Genomic DNA, 24909 nt, shown 5'->3' on the forward strand with positions numbered 1-24909 from the left:
ATTGATAAATTAAAAATATCCACATTTTAAGCTTCTCATGAGAAACCAGAAGCTCTAGCAACCCTGGGGTCCATTTCCCAATAGCAGTAATAGACTGGAGCCAGTACTACCCCCTGCCTTTGTAAGAAGCGTGTGTCGACTGTTTACCACAATCTCCACCACTCCCTGGTGCCGTATGCCCCATCTACTTCTCTCCAAAAGATTGCCCCCCGCCCCAACCAGGATTTGCTAAGAAGACCCTAATTCCAAGGCCTAATCCAGTGGCTTTTCAACTACCCTATCCCTCTTCAATTCCTTCTTAAACTCAGTAAGTGATTCTGTTCCCCTGTCTGTTGACATGTCTCTGCCTGGTGGGGTGCAGGCGCTCCCACTGCCCTCCCCGACCCTCGCTACCACACCTATGGACGCACATCAGCTGCTGCTGTGAGTTCAAAGCTGCTGCAGGCCCGGGTGATGAGCAGCAGTAACCCAGACCTTGCAGGGACACACTCCGCAGCAGACGAGGAAGTGAAGAACATCATGTCTTCAAAGGTAGGAAAGATGGCAAACCCTGGAAGGGGACACAGGCTTTTTTATTTTTTAACTAAAACTTGGAGAAATAACACAAAAGCAACCAGTGCTGCTGCCCACTGTGCTGATCAGATGCTTTCATGCTCAGCTCTGGAGTGATGAACGTTCTTTAGAACCGATTAAGACCATTCTGACAGATGCGGCAGCAAGACCAGCATCTGAGGATTTGCTGAGAACTGCTTAACTCGGGTAGCAACGTTTTAGAGTATCAGGGGTTTAGCCACATGCAGTCATGTGGCTAAACCATGCATTTTATTTTCAAGGAAAAAAAATAGCTTTAACTTTTCATACCTAGAAAGGTTGCCTTTAATTTTGTTTTGTTTTTTTAATATCTACCTCTTATGTTCATTAACATCCACAGATTGATTATCTCACAAAAAAAAGAAATCCTGAATAGCGGCTGGGCGCGGTGGCTCACGCCTGTAATCCCAGCACTTTGGGAGGCCGAGGTGGGTGGATTACTTGAGGTCAAGAATTCAAGACCATCCTGGCCAACATGGTGAAACCCCATCTCTACTAAAAATACAAAAAAAATTGGCCAAGCGCGGTGACTCACGCCTGTAATCCCAGCACTTTGGGAGGCCAAGGTGGGTGGATCACAAAGTCAGGAGTTCAAGACCAGCCTGGCTAACGTGGTGAAACCCCATCTCTACTGAAAATACAAAATTAGCCAGGCATGGTAGCACATGCCTGTAATCCCAGCTACTCAGGAGGCTGAGGCAGGAGAATCTCTTGAACCCAGGAGGTGGAGGTTGTGATGAGCTGAGATTGCGCCATTGCACTCCAGTCTGGGTGACAAGAGCAAAACTCCGTCTCAAAAAAAAAAAAATACAAAAAAAATACAAAACATTAGTCAGGCGTGGCAGTAGGCACCTGTAATCCCAGCTACTCAGGAGGCTGAGGCAGGAGAATTACTTGAACACAGGAGGTGGAGGTTGCAGTGAGCCGAGATTGCACCACTGCACTCCAGCTTGGGATACAAGAGTGAGACTCCATCTCAAAAAAACAAATCCCGAGGAGCAATGCCAAATTTTATAAGCAAATAAAAACTGACATCCTGAGAGGGTTGATGACTTGCCCTATATTGTTTTTCCCTCCATGAATTCTTTATTATAAAGTAAAACTTTATCATGAATAGTTTTAGAGTTATAGAATTATATACTCTCTACCCAGTCTCCCTATTATTAACATTTTACATTAAAATGGTACTTTTGGCACAATTTGTGAACCGATATTCATGCAATATTATCATTCATTAAGTTCATCTTTATTCACCTCTTCTCAGTTTTTCTCCAGTGTCCTTCTTCTGTCCCAGGATCCCATTCAGGATGCCACATTACATTTTGCAGTCTTGCCTCCATAGGCTCCTCTTGCTGGGAACAATTTCTTAGACTTTCTTTGTTCTTCATGCCCTTGACAGTGTTGAGGAGTAATGATCAGGTATTTTGTAGATTGCCTTTCATTAGGAATTTTTTAAAGATTTTGATATTATTCACATACCATAAAATTTACCCTTTTTATAAAGATGGAGTATACGATTCGGTGGTCTTTAGTCTACTCACAAAGCTACCACGATGAATTCTTAGCCTGAATTTTGTCTCCAGTGATCTGTATCCTCAGGGTGGCTGAGCTTTTAGAGTAATATCATTTCCCCTGATTAAGAGAAATCAAAATCTCTAGGTTTAGACACAGACACAGTTTTACCCTTACAAATTCCACCCACTTGACACAGAGTGGCATGAGGAAGGAAATCTGGAGACCAGGGTTTGGGGCTGGGCACTGGTACTGCCCCACTGTGTAGCCATGGGAAAGTCATTTAACTGCGCTAGGCCTCATGTCCTCATCTCTGCAGAGGTCCTGACCCCTGGATGAACTTAACAACCATCTACCCTGGATGTTTTAAAAACACTGGATTCGGCCAGGCACAGTGGCTCACGCCTGTAATCCCAGCACTTTGGGAGGCTGAGGTGGGCAGATTAGGAGGTCAGGAGATCGAGACCATCCTGGTTAACATGGTGAAACCCTGTCACTACTAAAAATACAAAATACTAGCCAGGTGTGGTGACGGGTGCCTGTAGTCCCAGCTACTCAGGAGGCTGAGGCAGGAGAATGGTGTGAACCCAAGAGGCAGAGCTTGCAGTAAGCCGAGATCGCACCACTGCACTCCAGCCTGGGTGACAGAGTGAGACTCTGTATAAAAAAAAAAAAAAAAAAAAAACCCTGGATTCACCCCCTGAGATGCTGATGATCTATAGTTTGAGTCATCAGGAATTATTCACATTCTATTCTTTTTGACTTACAAAAATCAGTGCAGGGATGTGCTAGAGTGAGCTCATACCTGTTCCCAAAGGCTGATTGCTTAGTTTTCCAGAGTTTTTTGAGCCAGTTTTGAAACAGACATTGTTAAAATTAAATTGTATAAACTTAAAATTAAACAGGTTATATTAAAAACAAAGGTAATCTGAATGCAATGTGGTATGCTAGATTGTATCTCAGAACAGAAATAGGACATGAGTACAAAAACTGGTGAAATCTGAATTGTTCATGGTTTAATTAATAGTAACATATCAATGTTAATTTCTTAGTTTTGACAAATGTACCTTATCATAAAAGATATTAACATTAAGAGAAATGCAATGAAAGGCATATAAGAAATACTAACTTTGCAACTTCTCTGTAAATCTAATAACTATATAAATAACTACTCCAAAATTAAAAGATCACTTTGAAAAGCTAAACCTAGTCCCTTCCTAATAATTTCATTGTATGCTATGATATCTAAGTTCTTTGTTCTTTATGTCTACTATATCTGTGTGATGGAAATATTATATAACGATTTGCTACCACACATGTCTCCCTAACTGCATTTCCATGACATCATGTTGGCAGATTGAAATCAGCTATGATGAAAGTATTTACGGCCCAGAAATTGGCAAATGCTACAAATTAGCCCTACCCCACTGACAACTGGTTGTTAAACATTTGCCAGCGCACCATGGTTCAGCCTCATATTGAAGACCCCTTTCAGCAATACCACTTTCTGATCATCTGGGAAAAAAAGTGGTCTGCAGCTATTATTGACAGCCTAGATCTATTTTTCTTTGATAAAAATGAAAATATTAAATTTTTATGTGGACAGGGATAACAGTTTTCGAATTATTTTGTAGCACGGGGAGAAAATGTTTAATAGCACGTGACACCTCCACTTCCTTTCAGAGGTAGTTTTTGACAGTGTATTGGTGTGTAGGAGACAGTGTGGTGCAATACCATATTAAACCACAGAGAGACACTGTTCCCACACATTTTTTCCTGGTGTCCCCTGAAGTCACAGACTCCTAGAATGTTGGAAGGGACTCCTCAGCACCCCAGATTCTTAAATAGTTTCTAACTGTAGGTTGCTACACACAAACTATTAACAGGGATTATCTCAAGAGCAAGTAGAATTAGGTATAATTTCACTGTCTTTGCTTTGTTTTATATTTACTTATGGCAATTATTTTACCTTTGTAACCAGGAAAAAATAAATGCATAAACAATGAATTCTGAGGTTGTGATTTCCAGGTGTCTGGCTTACCTTTCCATGGTTGGTTGACTGTTAAACCATGTTTATGTGTTTTAGATCGCCGATCGCAACTGCAGCCGAATGTCTTACTATTGCTCTGGCAATAGTGATGTTCCAAGTTCAACTACAGCCCCAAGGCCAGCCAGCAAAAAGGTACCGAACAGAGTAATGCGAGGATCATCATGGGATAAGAACAGAAGAACTTCCTCATGCCCTCACACTATGCTTGAAAATAGTCAAAGTGCTCCCCTGCCTGGTCCTGTTGTGCACACACACACACACACACACCACACTTTTGCAGCCCTGTCCTTTACCCCACATTTGACCACCTAACTGCCCATTAACTCAGTGTTTCTTTCACTTTCTCATGCATCAGAATTACCCGGAAGCCTTGTTAAAACTCGTTGCTGGACCCTACCTCCTGAGTTTCTGATTCAATAGATCTGAGCTGGAAGCTCAAGAATTTGCATTTCTAACAAGTTCCCAGCTGATGCTGGTTCAGGACCACACTTTGAGAACCACTGCATTAGCCTCCTTTTAGCAGAGGGAAAGCTGGGGACAATTCATCCTTGACAAAAGTGAATGGCAATAATTAGGTATCATTTGCTTCAATACTATATAAAGTATTATGAGATGCTTCCTTGTAATTCTTCACAATCAGCCTTACCTATGAGTTCAGAAACTTTAAAAGCTGTTAAACTGCTTACCAGGAGTTTTAAAGCAACAAAATTCCCAATCATAGTCACAGCCTGTGTGGTCTGAGGGATGGAGTTGAAAAGAGCTGTCTGCCCTAAGTTTCCTCTCTTCTAGGCACCTAAGAGTCTCACCATTATGGTAGCTACTGAAGTTTTTAGTGTCTTCGAAGACCTGTATTAAAATGTAAATATGGCGGGACACAGCGGCTCACACCTGTAATCCCAGCACTTTGGGAGGCCAAGGTGGGTGGATTACCTGAGGTCAGGAGTTCAAGATAAGCCTGGCCAACATGGTGAAACCCCCCTCTCTACTAAAGATACAAAAACTAGCTGGGCATAGTGGCGGGCACCTGTAATCTCAGCTGCTCAGGAGGCTGAGGCAGGAGAATAACTTGAACATGGGAGGCGGAGGCTGCAGTGAGCTGAGATTGTGCCACTGCACTCCAGCCTGGGCAACAGAATGAGACTCTATCTCAAAAAAAGAAAAAAAAAACAGTACATATGCTTATTGCAAAGGATAACACAGGAAGCCATTTGCAAGAGCTCACATCACAGGGAAATGTTTATTAAAGAGGCAAGGAGGGAATGAGCCTCCCCAAGGCTCCCTTTGGACTGGATGAGGGGAAGATCAAGTGTGGGAGGGCTGGGGCCTGGTGCTCTACACTTCGCAGTATTCCAGGCACCATATGTCTAGTGAGAGGTACCAGGATTTAACTATAAAAGGAAGAGTGAAAAAAGATATGGTTAAAAACAAATTTGTCCACTTGCTCTAAAATTTAGAATTAGGCTGTCACAGGCCCTATGCAGTGACTGGTTATAAGTATTATACCATTTTCCTTTCTTGAAAACCATTATTTGCCTACAAACTGATTTCTTTAACCCATGTCCTGTTTGGTTTTGTAACTGCCATGTTTTGACCTGAAATGACCAGGATAGAGACATTTTATTTCAAAGGGAAGTTTGGCCAATATGTTTCCTTAATAGGTTAGCAGACAGGGTTTTGCTGCTTGGCTATTTTATATAACCTCCAGAGCAAGGTGTTCTTGTAATAATGCTGCCCAGAAAGCGGCATAAATGACTTTAAGAAGCAGCTTATCCTTGTCTAATCTCTTCTTGCCATAAGACCCTGGCAGACAAACTGACCTATTTTCTAGAGGCGAACCTTGAAGCTGGGGGAGCACATCTTTCCTACAATGAGAAGATCAAGGTGTAGTCCAGTTATATCATGTGCACAGTTAGACCACCTGCTAGATTAAAACTCAACCCCACACCTCTCTCAAGTGAGACAGCTTCACTTAAGACTCACAACAGCAAACAAATGTGTTAATGTGTATTAAAATTACTAAGGTTTAACTAACCTCACAAAATGAAGTGAAACCCACCGATAAGCTGAAACACCTAAGCAGTCTCCATTCATCACCACTAACCCACTGTGGATCTAATTGGTTAAAATACCCAAGCATGTACACAGAGATTTTCCCTTTGTCCTCTTTTAGTTTAGCTGAGTAGCTCTCAAATTTTAATGTACACAAGAATTAGTACATTGGGTTGCATGCATACTGGACCCTGCGGGTAATTTTTATTTATTTATTTATTTTTTGAAACGGAGTCTCACTCACTCTGTCACCCAGGCTGGAGTACCATGGTGCAATCTTGGCTCACTGCAACCTCTGCCTCCCAGGTTTAAGTGATTCTCCTGCCTCAGCCTCCCGAGTAGCTGGGATTACAACCATGAACCACCACACCTGGCTAATTTTTGTATTTTTAATATAGATGGGGTTTCACCATGTTGGCCAGGCTCGTCTCAAACTCCTGACCTCAAGTAATCTGCCCTCCTCAGCCTCCCAAAGTGCTGGGATTACAGGCATGAGTCAATACACCTAGCCCTCTGTGGATAATTTAAACAACTGTCAAGAGCAATGTTTGCTGTAATCAGTTTTTGCTTTAGGTGTTGACTTTAAAACTTAATTTGCAAATAAGGCTATGATGTTAGGGTGTTCAGATAGCTTTAGCTTTCTTGCCTACTTTCTTACCCAGAAAAAAAAAATGAGTTTATATTTATTCCAGGTTTTGTGGGCATAAGATGAAAGAAAACCACAGAAAATTCCTAGATATCATTTTTGGCATTGATTAGGGTGACCAACTGTTCTCATTTGCCCGGACTGAAGGAGTCCCCAAGATGTAAGGCTTTCTATTTTAAGACCAGGACATTATCAAGCACACTGTAATGGACTGATTGCCCTATCTTCAGTCTTGAACTTCTTCCTCATCAAAATGATTGTCAGGAATGTGAACACATAGCCAGACATGCTGGAGAATAGGAAAGGTGTAAGTCACCATGTGCATCATTTGCTACTGAGCAGTAGGAGACTTGAAGGGAAGCGAAGACGCAAAGTGGAGCTGGGGGACTTTCCAAGCATCTGGCCCTGGGACATAGAAATTTAGAAGCTGTGAGTTAAGGCTGATACTACTATGCCTTTCAGAGCACAACATCCTCTCATAAACCCCCATCCATCCTGTTTCCCACAATGCCATATTGGCATTATAAAAACAAAAATTGTCCAGTCTCCCAGAGCGTTTAGATACCATGCAGACAGTGGTTTTCAAAGTATGACCCTGGACCAGCAGCAGCAGCAGCAGCAGCACCCAGGAACTTGTTAGAAATGCAAATTCCCAGGCTATTGAATCAGAATATCTGGGGGTGGGGCCCAGCAGTCTGTGTTTCATCAGGCCCTCCAGGGGATTCTGATACAAAGAGGCCAGGCGTAGTGGCTCACTCCTGTAATCCCAGCACTTTGGGAGGCCGAGACAGATGCATTGCTTGAGCTCAGGAGTTTGAGACTAAGTGGGTAGCATGGTGAAACCCCATCTCTACCAAAAAAAAAAAAAAAAAAAAAAAAAAAATTAGCTGGGCTTGGTGGCGCATGCCTTTAGCCCTAGCTATTTGGGACTAAAGTAGGTGGGAGGATTGCTTGAGCCAGGGAATTTGCAGTGAGTGAGATTACGCCACTGCACTCCAGCCTGGGTGACAGAGTGCAGCCCTATCTCAAAAAAAAAAAAAGCAGTTTGAGAACTGGTGTCACCAAACCAACTGATTTCATGGATGAGAAAACTGAGGGTGAAGAGAGGAATGGCTTGCACGTGGTCACACAGAGTTTTCAGCAGGACCTGAGAGGAAAGTAAAACAGTACCAGTTTTGATGGCTACCCAGAATGTTTCCCCATAGACTAGAGTTTCACTTCCAGGCTGAGTCCATTCCTTCAAACCTGTCTGTCCTGTGCAGCACTGACCCCAGCCTTCTACCCACCAAAATGTCCTCCAGTCTCAGGTGATCTCAGCACCGACTTTGCCATCCACCACTTACTGCCTACAACATCTAAGACACGTGTTTCAGGAACTAACAAGCTATTAAATTGGGGGGCTGGGGGAGAAAAGAAAAGAAGTGTTGGTGAATAGTAATAGCCTTTGTCATCACAGCCTAATTTTTTTGGTTCTTATTTAGCATTTCCATGAGGAGCTTGCCCTCCAGATGGTGGTCAGCACTGGAATGGTGAGAGAAACAGTCTTCAAGTATGCCTGGTTCTTCTTTGAGCTTCTGGTGAGATTCTCGCACATTTGTGTCTACACTCAATAGGCCAGGAGAAGCACACGGCAGAAAGGAATTGACATTTTGTTCATTGAGTTGCCCCTGCTGAAAACCTGGGGTGGTTTTTTGAAATCTAGTAATGTCTTGCCCCTCCCCATCCTTCTTCCACTAAATTGTGTTGCTTCTACCATGAAAATCTATCTCTGTCCTGTGAGTTCTCATCACCTTCACCACTCCCCACCTGGCCACACACCATCATCTTTCATGTGCCTCTCACAATGACATCCTCTTTTTCCTGCCTGTATCCATTTTTGCCCTTGGCCCACCCATTCTGCACATGGCAGCCAATACTAAACAGAGAATGTCACACTCCTTTTAAAAACCCATTGATGGTTTTCACTGCACTGAGAAGAAAGGACAGATTTTTATCATGGCCTAAATAGCCCTTGTATGATTCTGTTGTTTACCTCCCTCTCTAACCTCATCTCATGCCACATTCCCCCGTCATTCAGCCACATGGTCCTCTTTTGGTGCTTTGAAGATTCCAAGGCTGTTTTGGCCTCACGGCCTTTTCCAGATTCTCTTCCTGCTTGCTAGCTTTCACCTCCACACCCCCAACACACACAGTTTCTATTCTTCTCTGTAGATTTCAGCTTCAGTGGAAGCACCTCTAACAGGCCTTTTCTGACCACCTTCTACTGTAATATATCTTCCTCTATTATTTTCCTTCTGAGCACCCTATTTATTTCCTTCCTAGCACTTATCACAGTTTCTAATTGTTTTTTCTGTCTCAACTATTAAATTTTTAGGATTTAGGTCTCTCTTGTGTGTTATCCCATCTCTAGCCTCAGCACACTGCTTGGTACCGTGCAAGGCCCAGCTAATATCTGTTGGAAAACAGAATGAAATTTGTATATCTGTTTATCGTAAGACTTCTGCCATTACTCGAGCAGAAAAGCAAAAGGTATAGCCATAATACTTAATTTTAAAATTAGGGAAATAATAGTGATAACTATTTTTTTGTTTAATTATTAATGGAATTAAAAGGATTTTACCATAAGGGCACTAAAAATAAACATTTCATCAGTGTTGATAAGTGGAGATGCATAGTGAGATGATGTTGAATGAAAAGGTCTAAAGACACAGACACCAACTATATAAAAATATATATGCAAACAATTTGGAGGATTTGGAGTAGGTTGAGATTTAGTGATAGTGTTAGCTTTATATTCATTGGGTTCTTTCCCCTGTCCCGTTAAGTGAATCATAGATATATATATTTTTTTAAAGAGAGTCTAGGCTGGGCGTGGTGTCTCACACCTGTAATCCTAGCACTTTGGGAGGCCGAGGCAGGTGGGTCACTTGAGGTCAGGAGTTCGAGACCAACCTGACCAACGTGACAAAACCCATCTCTACTAAAACTACAAAAATTAGCCGGGCATGGTGGCATGTGCCTGTAATCCCATCTACTCAAGAGGCTGAGGCAGGAGAATTGCTTGAACCTGGGAGGCAGAGGTTGCAGTGAGCCCAGATGGTACCACTGCACTCCAGCCTAGGCGATAAAATGAGACTTCATCTCAAAAAAAAGAGAGAGAGTCTAAAGAGATGGGAGGGTTTCCACCTAAGCTCTAGTTTCTATATGTAAGCTGAAGCCTACAAAACAGGGAGAGATGCTGAACAACAGGACCCAGAACAAAGGGCAAAGGAAACAAAAATGAAACATCCACTGGGGAGGAAATAGGAAGCAATGTGGAATAGAGTTCAGAAGAAGTCAGGTTCATGCCACAGAAAAATACCCAGGATTCAAATCCCATGAAGTTTTGCAAAGTCTCAACCTCTAGTTTGAGAAGGGTCCCAAAGCATGGTCCCAAATCCTTGCCACAGAACCACCTGGAGGTACTTAGTAAAAATAAAGCAGAGATTCTTTCTCAAAGCACTAAAATTAGGAGGCTGGAGGCCAGCATTGTGCATTTACCTGTCTTCTCAGGTGACTTCTAAACCTGTTAATGATCCACTGGTCCACACCACCTCTGTTCTGTGAGTCCTAAACAGAGCTACGGGTCTTTTGGAATTTGTACCCAGACAACACCAGAAGTTTTTTCATTCTAAAAGCTAAGCTAATTAAGGAGGTAGCTGCAGCTCACAAGTCTTGGGGCAAGAGCATTAGCAATGAGACATGAGCTCCATGCTCTGGCAGGAAACGGACTGGGCCATAAAACCCATTCCGCTCTTGTTTCTTGAGGCATGAGAAGTATCAGAACCAACACCCCATGCCCTTTATATCCTGCTTCTATTTACGCATCCCACCCACCATCATGTCTCTCCATAAAGAAGATTCACTCAGCCTGGCTCTGCAAAAATGAAAAAATTAGCTGGGTATGGTAGCATATGCTTGTGGTCTCAGTTACTCAGGAGGCTGACGCAAGAGCATCACTTGAGCCCCAGAGTTCAAGGCTGCAGTGAGCCATGATCATGCCACTGCACTCCAGCCCAGGCAGCAGATTGAGACCCTGTCTCTAAAAAAAAAAGAAAAAGAAAAAAAAGAGGGTGGGGGGTTGTGGTGGGTGGGAAAGAAGAAGAAGAAGGTTCACTTGGGTTGTAATAATCCAGCTATGGATAATTCATACAAATAATTCATTCCCAGTGTGGCATTCAGCATTGCTAATTCTGAGTGGTTCCGTGTGGCATCTTAGAGCTCTCTTTCCAAAGGAAGTTTGCATTCTCTGCAGGTGTAATGATGACTCTGTTCTTCATAGAATCCCAATAATAGTTGGCATACCAATGGGAGAAAGAATAATCACATCAAAAATGTACTGAGCATCTTACTCTATATGTGCCAGGCAGTGTTTCAAGCATTTTAAAGCATTATCTAATGTAATCATTATGCAATCTTGAGGCAGGAGGAACTTTTATTATCCCAAATTTACAGTTGGGGTTGGAGGAAGGGTGGTGGCCATAAGGAGAGTCTCCAAGTCAGTCAAAGGCTTCAACAGTACCACTTCACTGCCCCTAACTGCTTTTCCTTGCACATTTATTTACTAGGGCTTGGTTGGCCCTGGAGAGAAAGCATAAGCTAAAGTACATGGCCCATCTTACCTCTAGGAAGTCCCTTATGGTAAACAGATGAAGTTTTTTGAGAAGAAAGCCTCTGCTGATCTAAGCATATTGCAGGGGTTTGTCAACATGCAGATCACCCAAAACACCAGTTCTACCAGCAGCCTAAACCCTAAGTCTGTCAGGTCCTGGCAGTACAGAGTTTCCATTGCCCAAAAGGGTTAACTGAAAGCATTGATCAAAAGGACTCTGCTCAGCATGTGTGGGAGGTTCGGGGGCCAATGAGGACTGGTGAGAGCGCCCAGGGTGCAGCAGCTGGCAGAAGCCTTTCTCTATGCTAGCTCTAAAATATCAAGAGTACAGCAGAGTAACTGGGGCCTAGAAAAATCTGGAGGCAGATGAGACAGTCTTATAAAAGGAGCCCCAGGCTGGGACCTTAGAAAAATGTTGCCACTGCCAGGACCCCACTGCAGCAGGGATGAGGGCAGTGGAAGTGAGTAACTACCTGAGCCTCTCTGTTCTCCCACCTACTGATCCCCTTGTTTGTGCTCCTATTGGCCAACTCCAAACGGAAGCCAAAGGTTAAGGGGGTCTGAGTGATGGTCCCTCCAGACCCCCTTCCCAGCATTCACAGACACAGCGAGAAGGACAAGAAATCCATCAGGGAGCTGGGGTACAGGCAAATGGAAACTATCATCCCCCAGCCAGAACTTTGCAAGGAAATTGATCTCAGACTCAGACAAGGTGCCCAATTCTTCATGCATTGTTTATGTATTTGCCTGACCAATGCCCAGGAAGTTATTTGAAAACCAAAACAGTTTTTTGTTTTTCTTTTTCAAGAAGCTTAAGAAAGACAACAGCTTCCTTGGCCTTAGCCAACAACCTGGGCAATTTAACACCCTCTAGTTGTGTCAATGTCCAAGCGCTAATGAACAACCACTTTGGCATTAGAGCTGTTAAATACAATCCTTGGGCGAATTTCACACTTGCTAATGAATAAAATCCCTGTGCTTCTAGAAACTGCTGAGCCAGACCTTGGAGAAATAGAGATAAATGGGTGACCTAGTTTACCCACTCAGGACATGAAGTTCCACATTAAGGGGTTCTTTAGAGGTACCCCTACTTTAGATGGGCCACAAAGGACCATATAGGGGAAAAGATTTTTGTACCTTGCCCCACTCTACAAATAATGGGCCAGGCCTCCACCAGTGTTTCTACTGGATGTTCTTCTCTGGAGATCCAGAGGACACAGTAGCTGGCAAGCTGCTGACAGTCTGGAAAGAGGCCATTAGTTGGAAGTATGGTATTATGAGAATTATTTATTTGGTTGTAGAATGGCCAAACTCAGCAGACAGGAGCCAAATACAGCAATGAGTTCTGAAAGTCTTAGTGCTGGGGTGCTTAGCCTGCCCAGAAGCAGGATTGGTGTTGCCCAAAACAAAGAGGCCTTGTCTTCTTAAGTCTTTTGTTAGGAGCATAGTGAGAGAGAGGCTTTTTTCAGACAAAAATGAGAGTTCAGTTCTCACCCTTCATTCAGGTCTTCTCACCAGGTGCATGTGGCCCTGCGGGATATGAACCCATCTCCGTGTCCCAAACCAAACAGGATGCTGCCGTGAGGAGAAACCATGGTTTCTACACTGAGCTTTAGGATTTGATGTCCTTGACGTCTTCCCTGAGCTGGCCATGGCATTATCGGAAAACATGAAACAATAAAGCCTGTGTCTCTGGTTTTTTCTTCTTATTTTACCTTCCCTTTGTTTTTTCTATCTATTTGTTTCCATGCTAACAAAAATTGCCAGTGCTGCATGCATCCTTAGAAACTGAATTCTGCTGTTAGTGCATTAACATTCTCTCATGTAGCTCCTGGGAGTGGAAGTCCCCTCTTCTTCCAGTCCAAACACAGAGGGCAAATGTGGGTAGTTCAACTTCCAGTGCCATTATTACTAGCAGTAGTAGTAGTAGCAGTAGTAGTAGTAGTAGTAGTAGTAGTAGTAGTAGTAGTAGTAGTATTGCAATGGCTTTCTGACTAATCTAGACACATTCATGAAAATGACCTTAGAGTGTAAGGATCCAACCACAAGACCTTCTAGTCTTCCCCATGTTCCTAATAGTGTAAGCAACTTCCAAAAAAGATAAGACTCAACCTCAGATGGGGTCATGGGGGCCTATATTGACCTGTGAATCTCCTGGCAAGGACATCTGCCAAGATGTCCAAAAAATAAGCATGATCTTGATTTAAAATTGTGGTAGGCATTGAGACAGTATTATTCTAGTCATAATGCAGACAGTCACCAATTGACACAAGGATGTCTATATAGAGATACTATATGTATATGTATATATATCCATATAGATATATCTGTATATAAATATCTTTGTGTCAGTTGATGAATTGTTAGCATTATATATGTAACTACAATATACACCAATTTGTGTCAATATACCAATTTGTGTCAGTTGGTACTTGTATTGACACAAAGCTATCTATATAGAGATACTAGATAGATAGATAATCTGTATATAGATATTTTTGTGTCAATTGGTGACTGTCTGCACTATGTATGTAACTACAAATTAGACTTATAGAACTCAAAATTTCCCCTAGAGGTAATGTTTCCCCTGGAGGCAATGTTCTAAATAGTGGTTCTGTTTCCAGCTGGCCAAGATTTCCTGCTCAGTATATAATATAGCTAAAATTTACAGGAGCAGAAGATAACTGCTGGAAACTGGAAAAACTGTGCTCCCTCAAGAAACGCTGAAACTCAAGATAGGAGGAACATTTCTCCCCTGTTCTCCTTACTGTAGTTTCAGGAACAGAAAAGATTTCAGTTCGCATCAAGAACCTTGTGATAAACAGTTTCTTCCTATGTCATGTGTTCTGTCCTGTGATAGAGGACACCTAGCTGGTTACAGGAGCCCAGCTCAGGTCTGCCTTCCAGGAAGCTGGCAGTTGAGAACACTGTAGCTAAAGAATTAAGCTCCTGGCTTTGTCAGCAGCAAGAAGGGAGCCTCTGACTTGGGGTCAAAAAGAGGACACCCTTCCCACCTCCCGCCACCATGGTAACCATTGGTGTGTCTGCAGCATTTTAGTCCAGAGCTTGCTCGGGCACCACCAGCAAAGATAGTGTCAGAAAATCCATTGTTAGCATTTTTGTGAGTCTTTCCCCCTTTTCCGCATTGTACAAGCAGGTCACCAATCTCCATGTTGACATTTCCCCCACCCCCTCCGTAGGTGAAAAGCATGGCCCAGCATGTACATAACATGGACAAACAGGACAGTTTTCGGAGGACTCGTTTTTCTGACCGTTTCATGGACGACATAACTACTATTGTTAATGTGGTCACCTCGGAAATTGCAGCCCTTTTAGTAAAACCACAGAAGGTAACTGTATTTTACTCTTTATTTTCTAAATTGTTTACCTGGAACATATATTACTTTCATAATCAGAGAAAAATAAGCATCATTTAAAAACAATAATTAAAATATAACTGTAATGACAGTTAAATGTATAGGTTATACTGGACTAGACCCTGATATGGGGCTGGAAAATTGTTATAAAGAAATTGCACACATGAGGCCAGGGGTTTGAGACCTGCCTGGCCAACGTGGTGACATGGTGAGACCCCGTCTCTACTAAAAATGCAAAAATTAGCTGAGCATGGTTGTGCACATCTGTAATCCCAGCAAGTGGGAGGGAGAAGCAAGAGAATTGCTTGAACCCGGGAGACAGAGGTTGCAGTGAGCCAGGATGGTGCCACAGTACTCTAGCCTGGGTGACAGAGTGAGACTCTGTCTCAAACAAAAAAAACAAAAAGAAATTACAATATGGACTATGGTTTAAATTATCATATCAGGCCAGGTGCAGTGACTCACACCTGTAATCCCAGCCCTTTGGGAGGCTGAGGTGGTCAGATCACTTGAGGTCAGGCATTCAAGACCAGCCTGGCCAACATGTTGAAACCCCGTCTCTACTAAAAATACAGAAAATTAGCCAGGTGTGGCGGCGCGTGCCTGTAATCCCAGCTACTCGGGAGGCTGAGGCAGAAGAATCGCTTGAGCCCAGGAGGTGGAAGTTGCAGTGAGCCAAGATGGTGCCACAGCACTCCAGCCTGGGTGACAGAGTGAGACTCTGTCTAAAAAAAAGAAAAATGTAAATATGAAAGACATTATTTTTGCTCTTAGGAAATACACCTTGAAGTATTATGGAGTAAATGGGCATGATATTTGCAACCCATTCTCAAATGGTTCAGAAAAACATGTTTTTATATTCATAGAATGATGAAACAAACGTAGCAAAATGTCAAGTACTGATAAGCTTGGTTAAAGGGTACACAATAGTTATTTGTACTGTTCTTGCACCTTTTCTGTAAGTTTGAAATTGTTTCAAAATAAAAGCTAAAAAATATATAAATGAAATAAATCAAATGTTTACAAGGTAGCTACACAAATCTTAGGAAGCAATGTTTATTATTAATAGCTTTGTCATTATTGAGAATTTGCATAGTACCAAGTGCTCAGGAGATTTTCATTTGTTTATTCCTCATGCCAAACTTTGGTATCTCCATATTGGCAGGTGTGAGAATAAGGCACAGTGAGGTTGATAAAATTTCCAAAAGTAACACACAGCCAGCAGTAAAGCCAAGACTGGAGATTTTAAACCCGGATATTGAGTCAGGTAAACCACCCAGGAGGAGTGACCACGTGGAGAATGCGGAGAGAGTTCGAGGACCTCTCAGCGACACTGTGGCAACCCTTTTATCGGGTCCCCATCCATCCCAGTGACTTGACTGGTCAGCATGGCCTGAATTTGAAAATTACATAATAAAAGAGCAAAATAGTTTCAAACCATATTTTTAATAGTGTCAAAGGAAATTGATTTGTCATTCTGAGAATAAAGGACATAAACATGCAAAACTGAATCCCAGATTGCTCTGAAGCACAGTAAAATCCCTTGTAAATATGAGCGCTGAGAAATAATGCAAATTAAATTTTGGCTTTTTTTTTTTTGAGACGGAGCTTCGCTCTTTTTGCCCAGGCTAGAGTGCAATGGTGCGATCTCGGCTCACCGCAACCTCCACCTCCTGGGTTCAAGCGATTCTCCTGCCTCAGCCTCCTGAGTAGCTGGGATTACAGGCATGTGCCACCATGCCTGGCTAATTTTGTATTTTTAGTAGAGACGGGGTTTCTCCATGTTGGTCAGGCTGATCTTGAACTCCCGACCTCAGGTGATCCACCCACCTTGGCCTCCCAAAGTGCTGGGATTACAGGTGTGAGCCACCGCGCCTGGACAAATTAAAAAAAATTTAAATAGGCGTAGCTTATTAATTGGGATTCATGGAGGAATTCACCCTATGGAGTATGACTCTGACCTCTCTTAGGCTGGAAATGCTGCCTAATTGGGGAATACATTTCTTAGGTAAAAACTAATTCTTTTATCCTGATTGGATTTTCTGTAATAATCCCTAAAAATTAAGAAACTATCTCATTGAAGACAGTAAGTACTCTTCAAGTCAGTTTGCCAAAAAAAAAAAAAAAAGAGAAGAGTTACAAAAAAACAAAATAGTTACCAGGATATTAAAAAAAATTTTTTGGATCCAACATATTATATAGAGAATGAGCTTAAGTATACACATATAAATATGCATGTAGAAAAAAATGACTGGAAGGAAATGCACCTAAATATTAACAGTACATGGATAATTACTTGATTCAACCTCACAGTCATGGCTTTAGTTAAAGGAGACTTAACTACTTTGCCAAGTGTCACCCAGAGGGACAGTGGCTGAAATAATAGGACCTGTCTCTCCCAACTTTCCCGCCAGTGACCTGGGAGTTCAACTCCAGAGTGTACCACAAAATGATTTGGGTGTTTGTTTGTTTTTAAGGAAAATGAACAGGCGGAAAAGATGAACATCAGCCTGGCTTTCTTCTTGTATGACCTTCTCTCCCTCATGGATCGGGGCTTTGTGTTTAACCTCATCAGACATTATTGCAACCAGGTGAGTGTTCCTCCGAGCGAGCCATGGTATTCCTTCTCATGTAATGTGATGTTCATTGCCATGGTATGCTGTCTTATTCATTACCCAGTTAGCGTGAGTCCTGCACATCCTGTGTTTTGCAGCACATCCCTCATGTCTGTGCCATGGACATTCCTTGGATACTGTGGTTTACCTTGATTCCTGGAGCATTTACCAACCCAGTGTAGAAGGGTCAACAAATTCATCTCTGGGAATTAAAATTTGTGATATGACCTGAATCTTTAATTTAACATTTAACAGAAAATTAACATGGCTATACAGTACTTTAAATCTTTGACGAGTCCTCGAGCTCCCAGTCTGAGGTCTCTTTTCACGTATTAGGGTAATTAATTAATTTGCTGTTGTGATGTTCTGACTTGAAAGAACCCTTTAAAGTGTTCTTAAATAAAATCATTCAGAGATATTTAATTTCACTGAGCACATAGCAAATATTTCATAAACCAAGTGCGTCTATCAGTGCCATCCCCCCGATTTTTTAAATGGAATTATTCATATACTGCCTCCCACAAACTACCCTAACAATAGTAACATAAACAGCAGTTATTGTTGCTACTCCTCTCCTTCCATATCCTTACTCTAGCCACTAGTATACCATCATTACTGCTACTACCACCACCAGCCACCACCATTGTCATTACCTCCCATGCCCACTATCACCACCTCCTCCACCATTACCACCTCCTCCACATCACCACCTCCTCCCCCACCACCAACACCTCCTTCACCATCACCACAACCTCCACCACCACCATCACCACCACCTCCACCATCACCACCTCCTCCACCATCACCACCTCCTCCTCCACCACCAACACCTACGTCCTTCACCATCACCACAACCTCCACCACCACCATCACCACCACCTCCACCATCACCACCACCTCCACCATCACCACCTCCTCCCCCACCACCAACACCTCCTTCACCATCACCACCTCTTCCCACACCACCAACACTCCTTCACCATCACCAACACCTCCACCACCACCACCACCACCATCACCACCTCCTCTACCATCACCATCATTTCACCATCACCACCTCCTCCACCATCACCACCTCCTCCACCACCACCACCATCTTCACCACCACCACCATCTTCACCATCACCACCACTTCCACCATCACCACCTCCTCCACCACCACCACCATCTTCACCATCACCGCCTCCTCCACCATCACCACTACCTCCACCATCGCCATGACCTCAACCACCACTATCACCACCTCCACTATCACCACCACTCCACCATCACCACTTCCTCCCCCACCACCAACACCACCTCCACCATCACCACCTCCTCCACCATCACCACCACCTCCACCATCACCACCTCCTCCACCACCACCACCATTTCACCATCACCACCTCCTCTACCATTACTACCATCTTCACCATCACCTCCTCCTCCACCATCACCACCACCATTTCACCATCACCACCTCCTCCACCATCACCACCTCCTCTACCATCACCACCATCTTCACCATCACCACCACCTCCACCATCACCACCACCTCCACCATCACCACCTCCTCCACCACCATCACCACTACCTCCACCATCACCATCACCTTGAACACCACCATCACCACCTCCTCTACCACCTCCTTCACCATCACCATCACCACCTCCACCGTAACCACCACCTCCACCATCACCACCTCCTCCACCATCACTACCACCACCACCACCACCTCCACCACCATCACCACCACCTCCACCATGACCACTTCCTCCACCATCACCATCTCCTCCACCACCACCACCATTTCACCATCACCACCTCCTCTACCATCACCACCACCTTCACCATCACCACCACCTCCACCTTTACCACCTCCTCCACCATCACCACCATCTTCACCATCACCACCCCCTCCACTATCACCACCACCTCCACCATCACCACCTCCTCCACCATCACCACCATCTTCACCATCACCACCCCCTCCACCATTACCACTACCTCCACCATCACCATCACCTCAACCACCACCATCAGCATCTCCACCATTACCACCTCCTCCACCATCACCATCACCTCAACCACCACCATCAGCATCTCCACCATTACCACCTCCTCCACCATCACCATCACCACCTCCTCCACCATCACCACCACCTCCGCCATCACCACCTCCTCCATCATCACCGTCACCACCACCTCCACCACCACCATCACCACTTTCTCCACCACCACCATCTTCTCCACCATCACCACCATCGCCACTGCCCACCTCTGGCAATATTATCACCTTTCCTATCACCTCCTCCACCATCACCACCATTAGTTCCACCGTGACCACCTCCTTCACCTCCACCATCACTTCTTCCACCATCACCATTGTCACCATCATCACCACTATCTACCTCCACCACCATCACCACCTCTCCCATCACCACCAAGTTCTCTGTGGTTAGTCACTTAGTGACTTTATAGATAAGTTTTTCCAATTTTATGGGTCCTAATTTCGTCAGTTTTATTTTACTTTTTTATTTTTTTAATTTTTTTCTCAGTTTTAAAATAAGAAGCTTCCTCCTGAGGGGGTTTGAGGGATTTGAGGGCTGATCAAGGAAAAGGATAGGACCATAAAAAGCAGTGACATACAGGCTTCATTGAGCAGCACTTGGACAGGGTTGCATAAGAGCAGAAGCTCCTCCCAGCATGAGAACAGCCATAGGCTTGCAGTGAGGAGGGCACCATCCAGAGGAGCAGGAGAACTCCCAGGGGAGAGGAGGATTAGGGCAGAAGCTTATAGATCTGGGTGAGGCTGCTCCACAGCACAGTGGGGAGTCTCTGGGTCAGAGAGCTCCAAGAGCTGTAGCAGCTTAGGGCCCTGCTGCAAGGCTCTGTCTTATCATTAGGAAACAGCTGTCCCTCAAAGTTTTATGGGATCTGCAAAGAAGGCAGGCACTAAATGGATGAAAATCTGCTTATTTGGGCTATTTTTTAAATGACTGGTCATGGTAAAATTTGAGTTTGGTATGAGCTAAGGGATCAGCACCAGTCTACAGTGAAGAAATAAACAACCCAAGGGCCAATACACAGAGACAATCTTTGACTTGTTTACATAACACCTCCCCTCCAAAAAAAGAAAAAAGACCTGACTTTTCTAAAGGAAGTCCTGTCTACGGCCATACTACCCTGAACACACCCAATCTCATCTAAGGGAAGTCCTGAGAAGGAAGCAGAATAATAAAAAAAGAATCCTAAGGAAGCATCAGAAGTCCTCAAGCATCCCTATCCCATGCGCCCTTTCCCCTGCCCTGCAGCCTATCTTCTGTCCCAGGATCCACCAGAATAGAAAGGCAGAGGGACACTTCACTCCTCCTTGCCCTCCCTCTTCGGTATTTAGGATTCCAGGTTAGTCTGTTTTCAAAACTTTAAGCTGAATATATGAAAGAGACCCTAGATCACCACTGTAGACAGACCCAGGCTTAGCTACTCACATACAGCCAGTCTTCATTCCCAACAGGGAAATAAGGCAACCCAAGGTAGATGTCTGCCTGCCCTGCAAAACCCATGTTTTTATTTTCTCTTTCTCTGTCCTTTCTTTTCTCTTGCTCACTATCTTTCTTCTTAAATTCTTTCCTTTTCTTTTAGTTACCTGTTCTTTTTTTTCTTTCTCTCCTTGACTCAAATGCCAAAGATCCCTAGACCAGGAGTCAAGAAGCCTGCATGCTGATTCCTGGGACACCATTAATTACTTCTGTGATTGGGAGCATCAGCCTTTGAGGCATTCATTTCCTCATCTGCAAAAAAACTAGGCTGGATTAGATTTATCCACTGATTCTGTGGTCTATGTCTGCTGGTAACATCCACAGATGTTACTTAGCACCATTAGTGGTGCTCAGGCCTCAAAAGGTCACTGACACCCGTTCATGGTGATTTAATTCATTGATCCCAGCTCTCTAGATACAGGATGAACTTCATACCTGAAGCAAGTTGTATTATTCCAAAGTCGCCTGACTTTATCATCTTGCATAACCTATTATGTTTTCTGCCATCTTTGTGGCAATGGATATAACCTTAGTCAATTTAATAGTCACTAACAATAGACAAATCCATGTCCTCAATTACTCTCTGTCACTTACAATGTGCCACTAAGTAAACACCCATCCCTTGGGTAGGGGCACTGTGGGTCTTGACCTTTGTGGAGGATGTTTTTGGAATGTACCTTACTCCTCCTTTTGAAACATCACTCAAATTATTTTTGAAATGTCTATTTTTTTTTTCTTTTGAGATGGAGTCTTACTCTGTTGCCCAGGCCAGAATGCAGTGGCATGATTTTGGCTCACTGCAAACTCCGCCTCCCAGGTTCAAGCGATTCTCCTGCCTCGGCCTCCCGAGTAGCTGGGATTACAGGCGTGCGCCCCCACGCCCGGCTAATTTTTGTATTTTTGGTAGAGACAGGGTTTCACCATGTTGGCCAGGCTGGTCTTGAACTCCTGGCCTCAAGTGATCTGCCCTGCTCTGCCTCTTGAAATGCTGGGATTACAGGTGTGAGCTACCACACCCAGTCTGAAATGTCTGTCTTTAATGATGTCTCAAGGGACCTGTGAAAGATAACCATAGTGGGGCCTTCTTTTAAGTGCCGATTCTTGTGAGTTCAAGTTCTGATAGCCGGCTTGACCCAACAACTGTTAATGAGTGACCTGAGTGACAGGCACATGACCAAGTTCGAATCCCTTCAGTGTGCTGGTGGCTCCACTGGTCCAAAGTCAGCCAGGAGTGCACATCGAAAGGTTATGGGATCTGGTAACTAACTGTGCTTACATAGAAGTTGTATGTTTGGGTTTTAAAATAATATATAATGACTTTTACTTAATTTAAGTGGATGTCTAACTATGAATTAATTCTATAGGCCATATGTCCCACAACACAATGGCTTCTTGTAAAATGGCTGAAAATATGTGTTCATTTAAATTATATTGTTTAGTCTGTAATCCCAGCACTTTGGGAGGCCGAGGTGGGAGGATCACCTGAGGCCAGGAGTTCAAGACCAGCCTAGTCAATATGGTTAGAACCCCATATCTACTAAAAATACAAAAAAACGAGCTGGGCATGTTGATGCGCACCTGTAATCCCAGCTACTCGGGAGGCTGAGGCAGGAGAATTGCTTGAACCCAGGAGGTGGAGGTTGCAGTGAGCCGAGATCATGCCACTGCACTCCAGTCCAACAGAGCAAGACTCTGTCTTAAAAAATAAAAAATAAAAAAATATCTATTTCTAAACTATATATACATAGTTTAGAAAACTGCTCTTGAGGTGAGTGAAGAGGAGGCATGTCCATCACAAGGATGATCCTTCATATTTCTGTGCTGGGCTGGGGGGTGATAATGATGAAATATTGAAGGGCTCAAGGTGCACCAGCAGCCCTTCCTTCCCCTACTTTGCCTTTAGAGGAGCTGTCTCTGAGTCTGGGTCTTTCCGTTGTTCATCTTGCTTGGGGGAAGCACGGGAGTTTCTTCCAGACTGTCACCTTTGTCTGCTTTTCACTGCTTGCTTCATGGTTTATTTTTTAAAGGAAGATTTTTCCTAAAAACTCTTCTAGCTTTTTCTCTTTCTTCTCCATTTCATCCTCTCTCACTCTGGGACAAGCTCCTTGAGTGTTTTTGCAGGTACTATGTACTTTCCTAAACAGTTGGATGCATTTCTCTAGGGAACTGGTTCTACAGCTTTCCAATGGGGCCTTTAATTAGAAACTACGAAAGAACACTTGCAGCATGAAAGTCATCTAGTCATATTCTATTAGTTTCATACGGGCTTATGTGAGGTCAACTCCTTTCATTTAGTTTCTCGAACACAGAAGAGTTTTTGTAAAATTAATTATGTTACACTGAAGATGTACCTCAAGATTTTCAGCACAGGCTTCCCATGGTATTAAAGATTTGACAAAGTGGAGATTGGGATAAGAATCCTCATTTTGGACAGCTATTAGGCTAGAATCACTAAGGGGAACAGTAATGAATGAAAATGTATTAGACTTCCCTGTAATGCAGAATTTACCATCTGTTGCACGATCCCATTAGTTTTTATTAAATTGATTGCCTTAATCTGGAGAGAAAGGATATTTTTTGTGTCTGCCAACCCCAACTCCACTTACCTTATAATAAATGTTTCATTCCTCTTTTCGTTTTTCTTCCCAGCTGTCAGCCAAGCTCAATAACCTTCCAACGCTCATTTCCATGAGGCTGGAGTTCCTGAGAATCCTCTGTAGCCATGAACATTACCTCAATCTGAACCTTTTTTTTATGAATGCTGATACTGCTCCAACATCTCCTTGTCCTTCCATATCTTCCCAGGTAATAAAAGAATTATTTAACTAAAAGAATTATTCGGCCGGGCGCGGTGGCTCAAGCCTGTAATCCCAGCACTTTGGGAGGCCGAGACGGGCGGATCATGAGGTCAGGAGATCGAGACCATCCTGGCTAACACGGTGAAACCCCGTCTCTACTAAAAAAAATACAAAAAACTAGCCGGGCGAGGTGGCGGGCGCCTGTAGTCCCAGCTACTCGGGAGGCTGAGGCAGGAGAATGGCGTGAACCCGGGAGGCGGAGCTTGCAGTGAGCTGAGATCTGGCCACTGCACTCCAGCCTGGGCGACAGAGCGAGACTCCGTCTCAAAAAAAAAAAAAAAAAAAGAATTATTCAAGCTATTTCATTTAACTAGCTCAGTGTAATCATGTATTGCCTATAAAGGTTAGTCTTATTAATTCGATGAAAAATCAAACTATTCAAACCAGATCAAGTATGCTACCCTGAAGTTACACCACTAGCTAAGAATTTACAATCTAAGTAATTGGTTTCTCCCCAGGCTCAAGGGTCCCTGATCAGGTTAAGTAAAGCAAAGAATCCAGTAAGCCCTATGAAATCTAGAAACTCATAGAAAAGTCTCAAATCTTCCTTTGTCTGACATTAGCCAATTATTATATTAAGCAAATAGAGGATTCCAAAGTAAATAAGTTTTGGAAACCATATGTTCTTTGCAATAGGCCCTCTAAGAGGTTTTCACTTGTTCATGTCAATTGTAAATGCACAAGAAACAGAAGAGGAAATGGGAGGAGGTGTGCATGATAATCAGTGATTCCCAAAATGATTTGACATGGAAACCCCACCCCACCTCGTACATTTTTTAAAGGGCTAGTGTCCTCTGGAATAACTGTAAGAACATGCTGTTTGATAGTCACATCAGTAGCTCAGAGCATCAGGCAAAATTTCTCATTGTTAGGTTATATTTCTGTTGCATATTCCTTGATATAGTACAAAAGTGAAGGCTTGTCTTACTAACTGACAAAAAATCTTAGCCCTATATGCCATATGACATGATCCAGATCTTAGCTACATGACCGTCTTACTGTGAACAGGGAAAGATCCGACTCACAAGCAGCGATTCAA

The 24909-nt window shown here is 43.4% G+C and overlaps 1 protein-coding gene across 3 annotated transcripts in view; it reads left to right on the plus strand.

Annotated features, from left to right (window-relative positions):
- DOCK8 (dedicator of cytokinesis 8) overlaps positions 1-24909 on the plus strand; it is a 239730-nt gene that overhangs the window by 156241 nt on the left and 58580 nt on the right. For all 3 annotated transcript variants that reach the window (XM_030920159.1, XM_030920161.1, XM_030920160.1), the window contains 6 exons: positions 362-531; positions 4190-4285; positions 8330-8425; positions 14700-14849; positions 17354-17467; positions 23662-23817. In XM_030920159.1, the coding sequence (XP_030776019.1) occupies positions 362-531; positions 4190-4285; positions 8330-8425; positions 14700-14849; positions 17354-17467; positions 23662-23817 (782 nt within the window). The remainder of the gene's footprint in view (positions 1-361; positions 532-4189; positions 4286-8329; positions 8426-14699; positions 14850-17353; positions 17468-23661; positions 23818-24909) is intronic.

This window comes from Rhinopithecus roxellana, chromosome 16, assembly GCF_007565055.1.
Source record: "Rhinopithecus roxellana isolate Shanxi Qingling chromosome 16, ASM756505v1, whole genome shotgun sequence".
Lineage (NCBI taxonomy): Eukaryota > Metazoa > Chordata > Mammalia > Primates > Cercopithecidae > Rhinopithecus > Rhinopithecus roxellana.